The 14,983-nt window shown below is 40.1% G+C and overlaps 1 protein-coding gene across 3 annotated transcripts in view; it reads left to right on the top strand.

The window, feature by feature from the left end:
* LOC140188999 (uncharacterized) overlaps positions 1-10,853 on the top strand; it is a 43,508-nt gene extending 32,655 nt beyond the window's left edge. For 2 of the 3 annotated variants that reach the window (XM_072245664.1, XM_072245663.1), the window contains one exon: positions 4,061-10,853. In XM_072245664.1, coding sequence (XP_072101765.1) covers positions 5,860-7,014 — 1,155 coding nt within the window. In that variant the 5' untranslated portion in view covers positions 4,061-5,859 and the 3' untranslated portion in view covers positions 7,015-10,853. Of the gene's footprint in view, position 1; positions 3,022-4,060 lie in introns of those variants that run through there. The other variant, XM_072245665.1, reaches the window with a different exon arrangement.
* Positions 10,854-14,983: the final 4,130 nt, after the last annotated feature.

The following is a 14,983-nucleotide window of genomic DNA, read 5'->3' as shown; positions in this document are numbered from 1 at the left end:
TTTAAAATCATTTTATTTTTGTCGCCGTGAATCCTGTGGAAAAGGCAGGATCCAGCTGGGAGTGGCAGTGACGCCGTGCCTTCGAGGAATTCGTTACTTCATGAAAGTCTCTCCTAATTGACTGTATAAATCTCTTGGACTTTAAAATTTACCATTCGAAGAACTGTGTTTGAATTTACTGCTTTAAGAACTGTTTTCACATTTATCGCTTTAAGAATCAGTACTGAGTGACGAATTGTTGAACATCCGCATAATGGTTAACTTCCAGTTAAGGTGTTCATTTTTTTTTTATTGTTTATCCGTGTTTAATAAATGTTTGGTTGTTTGTATATAACCTGTCTCGATTGATATTCATTGTTGCCGGTTACGTAACGTAATTTGTGGGGGCTTGTCCGGGATCTTGTTCCAAATTTTTGAGTTTAAGTGCTGGTAATTGCCGTTCTGATTTGGAAAAAGGAAATACCCCTTGTTTTTTTTAGTTTCATTGGTGTGTGAGTGGTATTCGGCAGCAATGAATGTTGATGATTTTATGGTCACACCTGACCCGGTGTTTTTAGAGAATGTGAGAAAACCTGTTGTATTGAAGATTTCTAGGAAGTTGGATATTAAGGGAATTACGAAGAATACCACAAAGGCTTTAATACAAAGAAAATTCACTGAGCATTAGATCTGTATGAAAACGTTTGATGATGAGGTGTTAGGTAGGTTTCCAATGAGTAATCTGGAAATGCAGTTACATCTTGAACAGATAAAGTTTGAAAGATTTAAAGCAGAAATGGCAAAAGAGAGGCTAATAATAAAAGGGAATTTGATGAAAGAAAGGCAAATAAATTAAGGGAATTTAAAGAAAGAGAGGAAAGTAAACTAAGGGAAGGTAAAGAAAGAGAAGGTGAAAACCAGAGGAAATTTGAGTTAGAGATGGAGAAATTAAGGAGGGGAAATTAGTCTTCTGGTTCTAATAAACAGTTTATTGCTAGTCGTGAGGTTATTTTGGCTCTTCCATTTAATGAAGCTGAAGTGGACAAATATTTCCAGCATTTCGAAATTGTGCTCTGAGTTTAGGGTGGCCGAAAGAGCAATGGCCAGTGATATTACAAAGTATAATTAAAGGCAAGGCACAACAAGTTTATACAGCTTTAAATGCTGATCAAGCACTGGATTATGATATTGTTAAACAGCTAATATTAAAGGCATATGAGTTGGTTCCGGAAGCATGTAGAGAAAGATTCAGACATTTGAAGAAATCTGTGGAAAAAACTTATGTGGAATTTGCCTATGAGAAATCTGTGTGTTTTGAGAGATGGGTTTCCTCTAAAAATGTGAATGGGGAGTATAATAAATTAAAAGAGTTGATTTTACTGGAGGAATTTAAAAGAAGCATTCCTGTTGAAGGGAGAACATACTTAAATGAAAGAGACACTTCTGCATTGCAGGAGACTGCTAAATTAGCTGATGAGCATGCTTTAATTCATAAGAATAAATTTTCTCCAGGTAGAATTTTTAAAAGGAAAAATAGCACAGAGAGGCAAGGTAAACCAGATTAAAAAAAAGAGAAATAAGCCATCCCAGATGCTTGTGTGCAGCATATTGAAACATCTGTAAATTCACAGGATTTAGAAAATACTAATGAAGATGTGTCAGAGTCTGACCAAGTTAAGAAGGGATATGAAGTTTTTATAACAGAAGGGTTTGTATCCTTGAAAGAAGGATCCAATTCAGTACTAATAAGAATACTTAGAGACACTGGAGCTGCTTAATCACTAACATTAGACAGTGCGCTAAAGTTTAGTGATGAGTCTGACATTGGTGAGATAAATTATATAAGAGGAGTTGGGAGTTCCCTTATGCCAGTACATTTACATAGAATAAATTTAAGGTCAGGATTAGTTACAGGGGTTGTTAAAATAGGACTGCAATCCAGTTTACCTGTGAATGATGTTCCTCTTTTGTTAGAGAACGACTTAGCAGGTGGACAAGTTTTTCCTGAAGTGCATTTGACAGTAAATCCAAATTCTGAGGAACGACAGAGGGATTCTAACACAGATACTTCATGTGTTGTAACAAGAGCTAAAGCTAAAAAGACCGATATACAGGATGAGGTTGTTACCCACAACTGTTCAATTCAAGATTCGAATTTTGAGGATGTATCAGAAACTTTCTTACCTACATTATTTGATCAGGATTTTGGTAGTAAGTCTGACCATGAAGATTTGTCTTTATTGTGGAAGGAGATGATAGCAGAGCAGGGTAGAGATCCTGAGATAGGCAAATTAAAAGAACAAGCTCTTCGAGATAGTGAAATTGAAAAAGTGCCAGTAGGATAATATTTTGAAAAGGGAGTATTAATGAGAAAGTAGAGATCACCTACAATTCCTGCTAGTGAGGAATGGAAAGTTAATCATCAGGTAGTAGTTCCTAAAATTTATCGAAATGAGATTTTAATTATGGCTCATAGTATTCCTTTGGGTGGTCATTTAGGTGTAAAGAAAACTATGAACAAGGTTTCTAAACATTTTTATTGGCCTAGTTTAAGAAAAGATGTGGCGACATTTTGTAGAACGTCTCATACGTGTCAAATTGTGGGTAAACCTAATCAAGTTACTCCAGTGGCCCCAGTACATCCAATTCCAGCATTTGGTGAGCCGTTCTGAAAAATCATTGTAGACTGTGTAGGTCCTTTGCCAAAGACTAAAACTGGACATCAATATTTGTTAACTATTATGTGTACAGCATCTAGGTTTCCAGATGCATTACCTCTTAGGAATATAACAGCCAAAACTGTGACAAAGGCTCTTATAAAATTCTTTACTTATTTTGGGTTGCCTAAGGAAATACAATCGGATCAAGGTAGTAATTTTATATCTGGATTGTTTCAGCAGATAGTTTATAAACTGGAAGCAAAACAGATTATTTCATCAGCCTATCATCCAGAATCGCAAGGAGCCCTGGAGAGATTTCATTCTACATGAAAAACTATGATTAGAACATATTGTGTGGAAAATGGAAAGGACTGGGATGAAGGTATACATTTACTACTTTTTGCAGTACGAGAGGCAGTAGAGGAATCATTAGGTTTTAGTGCTTTTGAACTTGTGTTTTGACATAGAGTTCGAGGACCTTTGGCTTTGTTGAAGGAATAGTGGATTAATAAAGAAGTACACACTAATTTGCTAGATTATGTTTTAAAATTTAAAGAAAGATTATATAAAGCTTGTAGCTTGGCAAAGGAAAATTTAAAATTGGCTCAAGAGAAGATGAAGACTTGGTATGATAGGGAAGCTAGGATGAGGTTATTTAAGCCTGGAGATAAGGTGTTGGTTCTTTTCCCGGTGCAAACAAACTCATTACAAGCTAAATTTCGTGGTCCTTATGAGATTAAATCTAAGGTGAATGATGTGGATTACATGGTAAAAACCCCAGATCATAGAAAGACAACACAGCTGTGTCATATAAATATGATAATACCGTATTATGAGAGGGAAGCTGCTACTATGACTGTCGTGGTCAATAATGAGTCTGATCTTGATAAAACCTTAATGGATGATTCATCTGAAACTCATTTTAACCCAACATTATTTCAGCCAGGTTACCAAATTCAAAAATTCTAGAAAATATTGATGAATAATTAGCTCATTTACAGCCAGAGCAGAGAGAGCAGATGAAACTGTTAATTTTTAAATATAGAGATTTATTTCCAGAGGTTCCTAGAAGAACCACCGTAGCTACACATGATGTAGATGTTAGAGACGCAAAACCCATAAAACAACATCCATATCGAATGAACAGGGAATAATGTGAACTTGCTGAACAAAAAATTAGGTATATGTTAGAAAATGATATGATGAGACATTCTAATTCGAATTGGAGTTCACCGTTTGTTATGGTGCCAAGCCAGACAATAGTATTAGGTTTTGTAAGGATTACAGGAAGGTGAATGCTGTAACAAAAACTGAAGCATATCCAATCCCTAGGGTAGACGATTGTGTGGATAAAGTTGGACAAGCCAAATTCCTTACAAAGATTGATTTGTTACAAGGTTATTCATGTATTCTTTTGACAGATAGAGGTAGAGAGTTATCTGCATTTGTAACCCCATCTGGATTATATGTGTGAAGAAAGACCAAGTTATCAGAAGATTGATTCTAATGAGAGAGATAAGTGAGACAATGGAGCAGCATTCGGAAATGTTAATGAGAGACGAGAGAGATTAACGAAAAGAGACACAGTTCTGAGTACTGTCAGACCGGTTGTTTTGAACCTGAACTGTTTGAAGTTTGATGGACAGGCAATACCCCAGCAGGGGAATAAAAGGAACAGGTTCACTAAGGCAAGGGACACCACGAGATCACGAGATAACGAGACCCTGGAAGTGCGGTGTGCCCCCCCACAAGTTGGTGGGAGTTTTGGATGTCTGACACGGGACAGACCATAGACGCACAGGGTGAAAAGGTACGATCAGCGGGAACCTGGTGTGTGTATGTCCACCCTGGCCTGGGTGCCGGGTTCACCACGGAAGAATGAACATATCCGGAACGGAGGGGTCACAGTCGGTGACCTCAAAAGACATTAAAAAAAGGGCTCGCCCGAAAGCTAACTGTGGAGGAACATCAAGGTCTGTCTGAATTCGATTTGCATATCATCATTCTCATTCTTTCTTTCTTTCTCTCTCTCTCTCTCTCTCTCTCTCTCTCTCTCTCTCCCCCCTCCCTCCCTCCCTCCCTCCCTCCCTCTCTCTCTCTCTCCCTCCCTCCCTCCCCCAACAGCGATTGCTGCGAACTGTACTGAGCTGAACTGAACTCTGCGTCACTTGAGACTGATCATTTTACCCCAGACTGCGATAGAGCTTGATTGATTCCTATTATCCTATTTCTGTGTACATGTGTGTTTTATCATTGCTAACCCGTTGCATTTATATCCTTACGTTTAGAGTACTGTGTTACTTATTTCTTTAATAAAACTTTCTTAGTTCCAGTAATCCAGACTCCAACTAAGTGGTCCATTTCTGCTGGTTTGGCAATCCAGTTACAGGGTACGTAACATAAGTGGGGTTCTCGTCCGCGATTTTGAATGCTAAATTTGGGACAGGGTAAATTGATTGGGTTAAAATTCCTGAAAGAAAGAAAGGGCAAACAGCAGAAATGGAGATTGAGGAATTTCTAAAGGCACCGACCTTGGAGGCATTAGAGGATGCCAGGAATTCAGAATTGGCAGCTGTGGCGAAATGGTTGAATCTTTTTAAGGGGAAGTCGACAATGAGGAGAGTGGAGATGCACAGAGCTATCATAGAGCATTATGTATCTAAAAGTGTGTTTCCCCAAGGGGAGCTGGAGATGGTATCTATGGGAAAACCTGGTGCAGAAGCAGTACAGCTGCAGATTGAAAAATTGAGACTCGAGCACGAGTTCTGGGTAAAACAGTTGGAGCCAGAAGAGAGGGACAAGCAGTTAGAACGAGAAGCGAGAGAGAAACAGGGAAAGGGAATTTGAGATGGAGAAGTTAAAGATGATGGAAGCGCTGGGGCCCATGCCGATCCAAGGTGGAGGGTTCAGGGCAACCCAGGAGGTTAGGCTGGTTCCCCCATTTGAGGAGACCGATGTTGATCGGTACTTTCTCCGTTTTGAAGAAGTTGCTGCAAGTCAGGACTGGCCGAGGGATAAGTGGGCTGTTTTGCTTCAGAGTGTACTTAAAGGAAAAGCCTAACAAGCTTACTCGGCTTTGTCGGCAGAAGGTGCCCAGTGGTATGATGTGGTGAAGGAGGCCATACTCAGGATTTATGAGTTGGTCCCGGAGGCACACCGGTAGAGGTTCCGGGATGCGAGGAAGCAATGGGGCCGCACGTATTTAGAGTTTGCCCGTGAGATGCAGATGTATCGTGAGCGTTGGTGCGCCTCGAAAGGGGTCAATGGGGATTATGACAGACGGCTACAGCTAATCCTGACTGAGCAGTTTAAAGGTTGTGTTCCTGAATGTATGAGACCCTACCTAGATGGGAAAGAGGCAGACACCTTAGCCGCAACTGCTAAGTTAGCGGATGAGTACGCGTTGACACATAAAACAAAGTTTACCCCAAGTAAAGGCTACCAGAAGGGTAGTCAGGACGGTGGAGAAAGTCCGCCAGGAAAGTCAGAAAGTAAGCCGGGGACTAGTGAGAAGGATAAGGTAGACCGTGAGCAGTTTGGTAGGAGGTCTCCTGGGGTCGTATGCTATAGTGGTGGGAAAGTCGGACACTTTGCGTCCAGGTGCTTTGCCCCAAAGGAGGAGATGGGGAAAGGGAAAACGACGGTTCCGACTGGCTGTATTGAGCTTGTAAACAGACCGCTAGGGAAGAAGAGGTCTGATAAAGTACAGGAAGGGCGCGAGAATTTTATCTCGGCCGGATTGGTGTCGGTGAAGGAGGGGTTATACCCAGTTCCAGTACGGATCTGGAGAGACACTGGAGCTTGTCAGTCATTGATATTAAAGAGTGTGTTAGACTTTAGTTCAGAGACCCAGACTGGTGAGGTCAGGGTGATAAAAGGCATTGGAAAAGGGACTGAAGCAGTACCTTTGCACCAGATACACCTAAAAAGCGACTTGGTCTCCGGACCGGTCACGATCGGGGTGAGGCCCGAACTACCGATGGAAGATGTGGAGGTCTTACTCGGTAATGATTTCGCCGGCGGAGAGGTGTACCCAGCAGTAAAACTGACAAGCCAGCCTGCCAGCATTGAGGCCCCGCCCATGGACTCACAGGTTTATCCTGTTTGCGCAGTGACTCGGCGCATGTCCAGAAAGGCTGCCGAAGCTAATATAGATTTAGCAGAGACGTTTTTACCAGCCTTGTACCAGGAGGGGTTAGCAAGGAAGGATTTTGTACTGGCACAGGAGCGAGACGCGGAGCTGATGGTTTTGACGGAGACAGCTCTCTCTGAAGCAGAATTAAAAAGGGAGTCTGTGGGCTATTATGTGAAGGAGAGAGTACTAAGGAGGAAATGGAGACCAAGTACCATGCCCGCAGATGAGGAACCGAAATGAGGTGCTGAAAATTTATAAGGGCGAGATTTTTAACCCAGCCCACAAGATACCCCTCGGTGGACATTTTGGGGTGAGGAAGACAGTCGACAGAATTATGAAAGAGTTTTACTGGCCGCACAGGAGGAAGGATGCTATTGACTATTGTAGATGTGAGCTAACACAGTTACAGGCTTTTGATATGCTGACAGCTCGCCACGATAGGCGAACAGACCTAGTCGGTGTTATCATGAAAATTAATGAGGCTAGGGTGCCACCTGATAAGGGGAAACCCATTTTGAAAAGATGAGTATGGTGCTGACCAGATGGGAGAAGTCTATTGTTTTGGCCAGCTTTGCTGATAAGGTCTCTCCCTTAACTCCCGATGGTGTTGTTGTCACATCAGGTCAGCCTAGTGAGCAACACCCCTATAGGACGATTAATTCAGTGTCAAAAGTGCTAAAGAACGCAGAAGCGTATATTGGCGATGTAGTTGTCTGCAGTGACACGTGGGAGGGGCTGTTTAAAAAGCTTTTTGAAGCCAGCCTGACAGTGAACCTCACAAAAAGTGAATTCAGCCACGGAAAGATCACTTATCCGGGATTGGTGGGAAGATAGGGGCAGCTGGCACTGATGCAGGCTAAGGTGCGGGCTATCTCTGAAGTCCCCACCCCGACAGACAAGAGAGCCCTGAGAAGGTTATTGGAGATGGTGGGGTACTATCGGAAGTTTTGCAAAAAAAAACTTTGCAGATATTACCCTCCCGCTTACTAAGCTCTTGCCAAAGAATGCTAATTTGGTGTGGGACGACCCTTGTTATCTTTGTCCGGGACGAAAACCACCGAGAAGTTACACTGATCACAACTCATTAGTGTTTTTGGCCACTATGAAGTTTGCTAAATTGGAGCCTGGTCTTAGAGGATTACTAAAATAAAACATATAAAAGGAACAGAAAATGTGATTGCTGACTGTCTGTCAAGGTGTTGACAACTTAAAGTTCTCTGTATTAGCCAAATAGCTGATGACCAATGTATATTTGTGTGTATCTAATAATGTATTCATGCCTATAATTTTTACCCCGGTAAAAATCCTTTGAAGGATAGGGGTGTGACGAAAGACCAAGTTATTAGAAGATTGATGCTAATGAGAGAGATAAGTGAGGCAATGGAGCAGCATTCGGAAATGTTAATGAGAGACGAGAGAGATTAATGAAAACAGACACAGTTCCGAGTATTGTCAGACCGGTTGCTGTGAACCTGAACTGTTTGAAGTTTGATGGACAGGCGATACCCCAGCAGGGGAATAAAAGGAACAGGTTCGCTAAGGCAAGGGACACCACGAGATCACCAGATAATGAGACCCTGGAAGTGTGGTGTGCCCCCACAAGTTGCTGGGTGTTTTGGAGGTCTCGTCGCGGGACTGGCCATAGAACGCACAGGGTGAAAAGGTATGATCGGCAGGAACCTGGTGTGTGTGTCCGCCCTGGCCTGGGTGCCGGGTTCACCGCGGAAGAACGGACGTATCCGGAACGGAGGAGTCACAGTCGGTGACCTCAAAAGACATTAAAAATAGGGCTCGCCCAAAAGCTAACTGTGCAGGAACATCAAGGTCTGTCTGAATTTGATTTGCATATCATCATTCGCTCTCACTCTCTCTCTCCAACGGCACAACAGCAATTGCTGCGAACTGTACTGAGCTGAACTGAACTCTGCGTCACTTGAGACTGATCATTTTACCCCTAGACTGCGATAGAGCTTGATTGATTCCTATTATCCTAGTTCTGTGTACACGTGTGTTTTATCATTGCTAACCCGTTGCATTTATATGCTTACATTTAGAGTACTGTGTTACTTATTTCTTTAATAAAACTTTCTTAGTTCCAGTAATCCAGACTCCAACTAAGTGGTCCATTTCTGCTGGTTTGGCAACCCAGTTATGGGGTACGTAACATAAGAATATAATGTTCTTCCATTTGGGATGAAGAATGCCAAAAAAATACCAGGTACTTTTCAGAGGATGATTAATAGCATGATTCAGGGATTAAGAGATACAGATGCCTATATTGATGATTTAGTTAGGAAATAATACGTGGAAAGCCCATATTACTGCAGTGGAGAAACTATTTGAGAGACTTTAAAAAGCTAACTTAACTCTTAACTTAGCTAAAAGTGAATTTGGCCATGCCACAGTGACCTACCTTGGTTATGTTGTGGGTCAGGGAAAATTAGCACCTGTTGAGACGAAAGTTCAGGCAATTTTAGAAGTACCCACTCCAACTAGTAGAAAAACTCTCAGAAGATTGTTGAATATGGTAGGATATTACAGAAAATTTTGTAAGAATTTTGCAAACATTACTCTTCCATTAACTAATCTCTTGAAGAAAAATGAAAAGTTTGTTTGGACAGAAACTTGTCAGGAGGCATTTGATAAATTGAAACTATAATATGTAGTCAACCTGTACTTAAATTTCCTGACTTTGAAAAACCATTTTCGTTAGCTATAGATGCTAGTGATGAAGCTGCAGGAGCAGTGTTACTTCAAAGAGATGATGGTGAAGAAGTTGATCGTCCAGTAGCTTATTTTTCTAAGAAATTTAATGCCCATCAAAGAAATTATTCAACAATAGAGAAAAAAATTATTATCTCTTGTTTTGGCTTTACAACATTTTTAAGTGTATGTTAGTACTACTCATAAACCACTCACAGTTTATACCAATCATAATCCATTGGTGTTTTTGATAAGATGAAAAACAAAAATAGAAGATTACTAAATTGGAGTTTAATGTTACAGGAGTACAATATTTTGATTACTCATATTAAGGGTAAAGATAATGTGATCGCTGATTGTCTATCTAGATGGTAAATGTACAATGAAAAGTTTTTTTATGGAGTGATATTTTAACATTCCTAACACTCCTACAGTATATTAGTTTGTAAAGTGTTGAAAGATAAGACTATATATTGTGTATGTTGTAAATTTTATACCTTTGTATTTTTTTGTGTAAATTGTTATTTGTCAAAATTTTGCTCTTTAAGAGACCCATTTCTTTATGGAGGGAGGAGTTACATCCCTCAAGGAGATCTTGTCAGAATGATGGAATTGTCTTTTGGAGGTCAGTTGATGCAGTTTTCCCGCCGATGTGAGGTCACGTGAGGACCTCATGTTCACCACGAGTATAAAAGGGAAGACCTCTGATGACGCTGTTAGTTTTTCCAGTTTGAACGTTAATGAGGTACTCCGCTCCGCTGTGTATTTGCATTATGACGGAGTTTTGATTTTAAACAGAGTTTTATGTTCTAACATAAGGTACAGAAGTCTGAGCCAGCAGTATGACAATCGCTGCTAGGTTTATTAATGTATCTTTTCAGTAACATTGGAGAGTGAAGATGGGACCCTGAAGGAAACGTTCGACGGGTTTGGAAAGAATCAACCATTACAGAATTCGTTCAAGAAGGAGTAATCTGCATGAGATAGACTCTGCTGAAAGTGGCAGGAAGGCTGTGCAAGGTTCTTCTGCTGAGGAAGGTCAGTGCCTTTAAAATCGTTTTATTTCCGTCGCCGTGAAACCTGTGGAAAAGGCAGTTTCCATCTGGGAGTGGCAGTGACGCCGTGTCATCGAGGAATTCGTTACTTCCTGAAAGTCTCTCCTAATTGACTGTATAAATCTCTTGGACTTTAAAATTTACTGTTCGAAGAACTGTGTTTGAATTTACCACTTTAAGAACTGTTTTCGCATTTGTCGCTTTAAGAATCAGTACCGAGTGACGATTTGTTGAACAGCCACATAGCGGTTAACTTCTGGTTAAGGTGTTTGTTTGTTTTTTTATTGTTTATCCGTGTTTAATAAATGTTTGGTTGTTTTTATATAACCTGTCTCGATTGATATTCATTGTTGCTGGTTACGTAGCACTTTATAAAAGTGAATTATTTCCTCTCAATGATTCTGCTTCTATATATGATGATATTCCTTGTAACGTCACGGACTCTTTTAAATATTTAGGTATTATCATCACTAAAAATTATGGAGACCTTTATAGAGCTAATTTGGTTGCCTTAGAGGATGTTATGAAGCAATTATTTTGTAGATGGAATGCACTTACACTTTCGTTAGCTGGCCGAATTCATGCAGTTAAAATGGTGATTTTACCCAATTTTCATATGTATTTCAAAATATTCCTTTTTTCTAACTAAGGAGTTTTTATATCAGGCTGATTTTATCATTTCATCTTTTGTTTGGAATAATAAAAGACCAAGAATTGGAAAACATCATTTATAAAAATTTAAAAAAGGATGGAAGTCTTGCTCTGCCTAATTTAAGAATGTATTATTGGGCTGTTAATATATATTACGTGTGGGGTATATGGAGTGTCAGAGAGGGGTAGCCCCTCTGGTAGGGGAACATGTCGCGTCCTTTTCAGGGCAGTTAGTCCACCTTTGGTCCCCACCTGGCACTCAGCTCTCACCTGTGGCTCCCCGTAGCTGTTTGCATGCGACAGCGGCCACACCCCGGGCAACGGCTTCGACAAGCCGGCTAAACCAGGTGAGGGTAGCCGACGGGTCTCAAACCCTCGGTGAGATAGGGAGTTGTCTATCCCAGCATGTGAAGACAGACTCCGGCGGATTGAACGGACGAGACCAATGGAAGGTCCAAAGGTCAAGAAGGCGGTCTCTGCAAGCGTCGTGGAACGTGTAGAGCAGGACAAGACACAGAAGACGTCCTGGTCACACTGCGCCTTGTCCCATCTCCAGCCGTCGAGACTCTGTCTTGCCACTGGATCCAGATGGGAATTGGGAAGAGAGAGTGAGGCTGACGCTGCGCAACTCTCCCTCGCTTTAATCCAAATCACGCGCTAGTCTCGACACCATCATTATGGTGTCGAGGTCCTCTTCGACGTCAACGATGGACGAACAGCAATATGTTATGTGTGCTCTTGGTTATATTGGACTGATAAAGATGAAGGACCACCTTGGGTTGATTTGGAATTGCAAGCTGTGAACAATTTTACTTAACCGTCATTAGGAGCTTCTTTACCTGTAAAATTAGCAAAAATTTCTATTCTACACTTATATCCTGTGATTAAGCAGTCATTACGAATTTGGTACCAGTTTCGTAATTTTTATAATCTTAAAAAAATTAACCTTCTTAGTTTAATTTATCAAAAGTATTTATTTAAACCTTCACTTAGTGATCCTACCTTTTCTCTTTGGAGGAATAAAGGGGTCTATTCCTTCATGGATCTGTTCCAAGAAAGCCAATTGATGTCTTTTGAATAGTTAGCAACTAAATATTCTCTCTCGTACTCACATTTCTTGCAATATCTTCAGGTCAGACATTTCATACAAAAATCTTTAAGTAATTTTCCATATATACAAGATTCTGACCGGTTAGACATTATTTTAAAAATGAAACCTTTAGTGAAAGGTTTTATTGAGAAAACTTATAATTTACTATTACAACAGTACAATTATCCTTTACTTAAGATTAAGCAAGATTGGGAAAGACAGCTTAACATGACCTTGATAACAGAGGATTGGTTGCGAATTATGAAGTTTGTTAAATCTTCTTCGATTTATGCCAGTCACTCTCTAATTCTATTTAAAATTGTACATTGTTACTATTTGACAAAGGAGAGACTGTCTAAAATATTTCCTAATGTTGAAAGTCAGTGGGATAGATGTAAACCTGAGACCACTACATTGACACATATGTTTTGGTCGTGTTCTGTATTGAAACAGTTTTGGAAATGTATTTTCTCTACAATTTCTAAAGCTTCAAAAATTAACCTACAACCTAATAAATTGACCGTTTTGTTCGGTATAATCCCTCAATATATTTATGGTATTTCTACGTAATTGCATTTGTCAGATTATTGGCCAGAAGGGCTATTTTATTGAAATGGAAAGATGCCTCTGCCCCCACTTTGATACATTGGTTCTCTCAGGTGATGTTATGTCTTAGTTTGGAGAAAATCAGAAGTCACAGCTCCTGGAAACTGACTTTTGATCCTCGATTTGTCTTTGAGAAAAGGTGGGGTTCTTTTGATGGACCCTTCAGATTCTTGTTTAAATGGATTTGGTTGGCGGATTGATGTTTTTCTTTTATGGAAGCTTGTATGGCGTATAGCTCTGGGGTTCTGCTCCCAATGTTTGTTTGTTTGATTTTAGTAGTTTTTTTTTGTTTTAGTTAGTAGAGGTTCTGTTTTCCTCCTTTCCTTTTCCCAAAAAATAGTTTTAACATTTTTTTTCTTCTTATTATTGATATATTGTTTAGCTTTGTTAGTCACTTATTTGTTAACTTAATTCTTATTGTACGTATTGACATGTTCACTTGATTACTTTAATGTATTTGTTGTTGATTTTTAATAATAATTAATCAAAAAGATTTTTACCATGAAATGAAAATGACCGAAATCAAAATGTAGATGGGTGCTTTAGTTAGTTTGTGAATTATACCAATAGTGGTGCAGTTGTGTATAATGAAGAAGACTGGCAATGAATACAGCGTAATATAGATTATTCACAGCTAAGGACAGAGAAATGGCAGATCAAGCTGAACACGGATAAATGTGAGGGGTTGCAACTTGGTAGACCAAAAGCAAGTAGTTAAATGCTAAGGAGAAGACCCTTAACAGTGTTGCTGAACAGAGAGGATTGACGTCCAAGTTCACAGCTCCTGGAAAGTGACCACACGGGTCAATCTGTGGTTAAGAATGCTTATCAAATGCTTGCTTTTATTAGCTGAGTTACTGAGCTCAATTCAAGAAGTGATGTTTCAGCTGTAAAAGGACTCCACTGAGGCCACATTTGAACTATCGAATATAGTTCTAGTTCACCCATTTTGAGAATTGAGCATTGGAGAAGGAGCAGAATTTTACTAGGATGCTGTCTGGTTTACAGGGCATGTGCTAACATAAGTGGTCTCACGAACTTGGTAGTTTTCTTTGGAGTAGCAGAGGCTGAGGGGAGATCAGATAGAGATTTATAACTATATGTCAGAGACGGATCGACTAGACATGGGGTGTCTTTATCATAGGGTAAAGTGTCTAATACATTGAAGATGAGAGGTGATGAGATGTGAGGGAGATGCTTTCTTTTTTAACTCAGAGAGTGCCGGATGCCAATTATGGTGGTGGAGTTAAATAAATCAGCGACTTTTACGGGATGTTGAGATAGGTACATTAATATGAGGAGGATGGGGTGAGATGGACTTTGTGTTGGTCAGAACGATTAGTTTTTGTGGGTTTACTGATTTACTTTTCAGATGGTTTGACATGATATTATGGGCCAAACAGTCTGTTCCTGTGCTGTACTGTTCTATGATTTGTTCCATATACTGGGAACCATTATGACAGAGCTGAGCGTAACCCAACAGGTTTACAAGTAGATGATGAGTATAACATGAATGTAAAGAAGAACAAGTAATGATTGGGTACAAATCCAAACAGAGCAAAGAGTTAAATTGTACCACAGGAACAACATTTAAAAGGACAAATAATTCAGGACTGAAGGTGATGTATTTAAATGTGCGTAGCACTTGGTATAATGTGAATGAACTCATGGCACAATTAGAGACTGGTCAGTTTGGTGTTGTGGGCATCACTGAGTCATGGCTGAAAGAAGGCCATAGTTGAGAGTGTAACATCAAATGATATACTTTGTATCAAAATATAGGAAGGGTGGCACAGGCAGTGATGTGGCTCCTCTAGTAAAAGATGGAATTACATCTTTAGATAGAGGTGACATAGGGTCAGAGAATGTTGAATCTTTGTGGGCGGATTTAAGAAATTGCAAGGGTAAAAACTGGTCATCAAAAATAGGTCTCCTTATAGTAGCCAAAATGTGGGGTTGAGATTGTAAAGTCATGTACTTATATTCCCAAACGAAAAGCCATAGATGAACCAGGAGGTACGTCGTCTGCTGAAGGCTGGATCTATGGCATACAACTCTGGCGATCGAGGCCTGTACCAGAAAACCAGGTATGGTTTGCGGCGGG

Source organism: Mobula birostris, chromosome 28, assembly GCF_030028105.1.
Source record: "Mobula birostris isolate sMobBir1 chromosome 28, sMobBir1.hap1, whole genome shotgun sequence".
NCBI lineage: Eukaryota > Metazoa > Chordata > Chondrichthyes > Myliobatiformes > Myliobatidae > Mobula > Mobula birostris.
The sequence above is the reverse complement of the archived record's forward strand: the minus strand, read 5'-3'. Positions and strand labels throughout refer to the sequence as shown.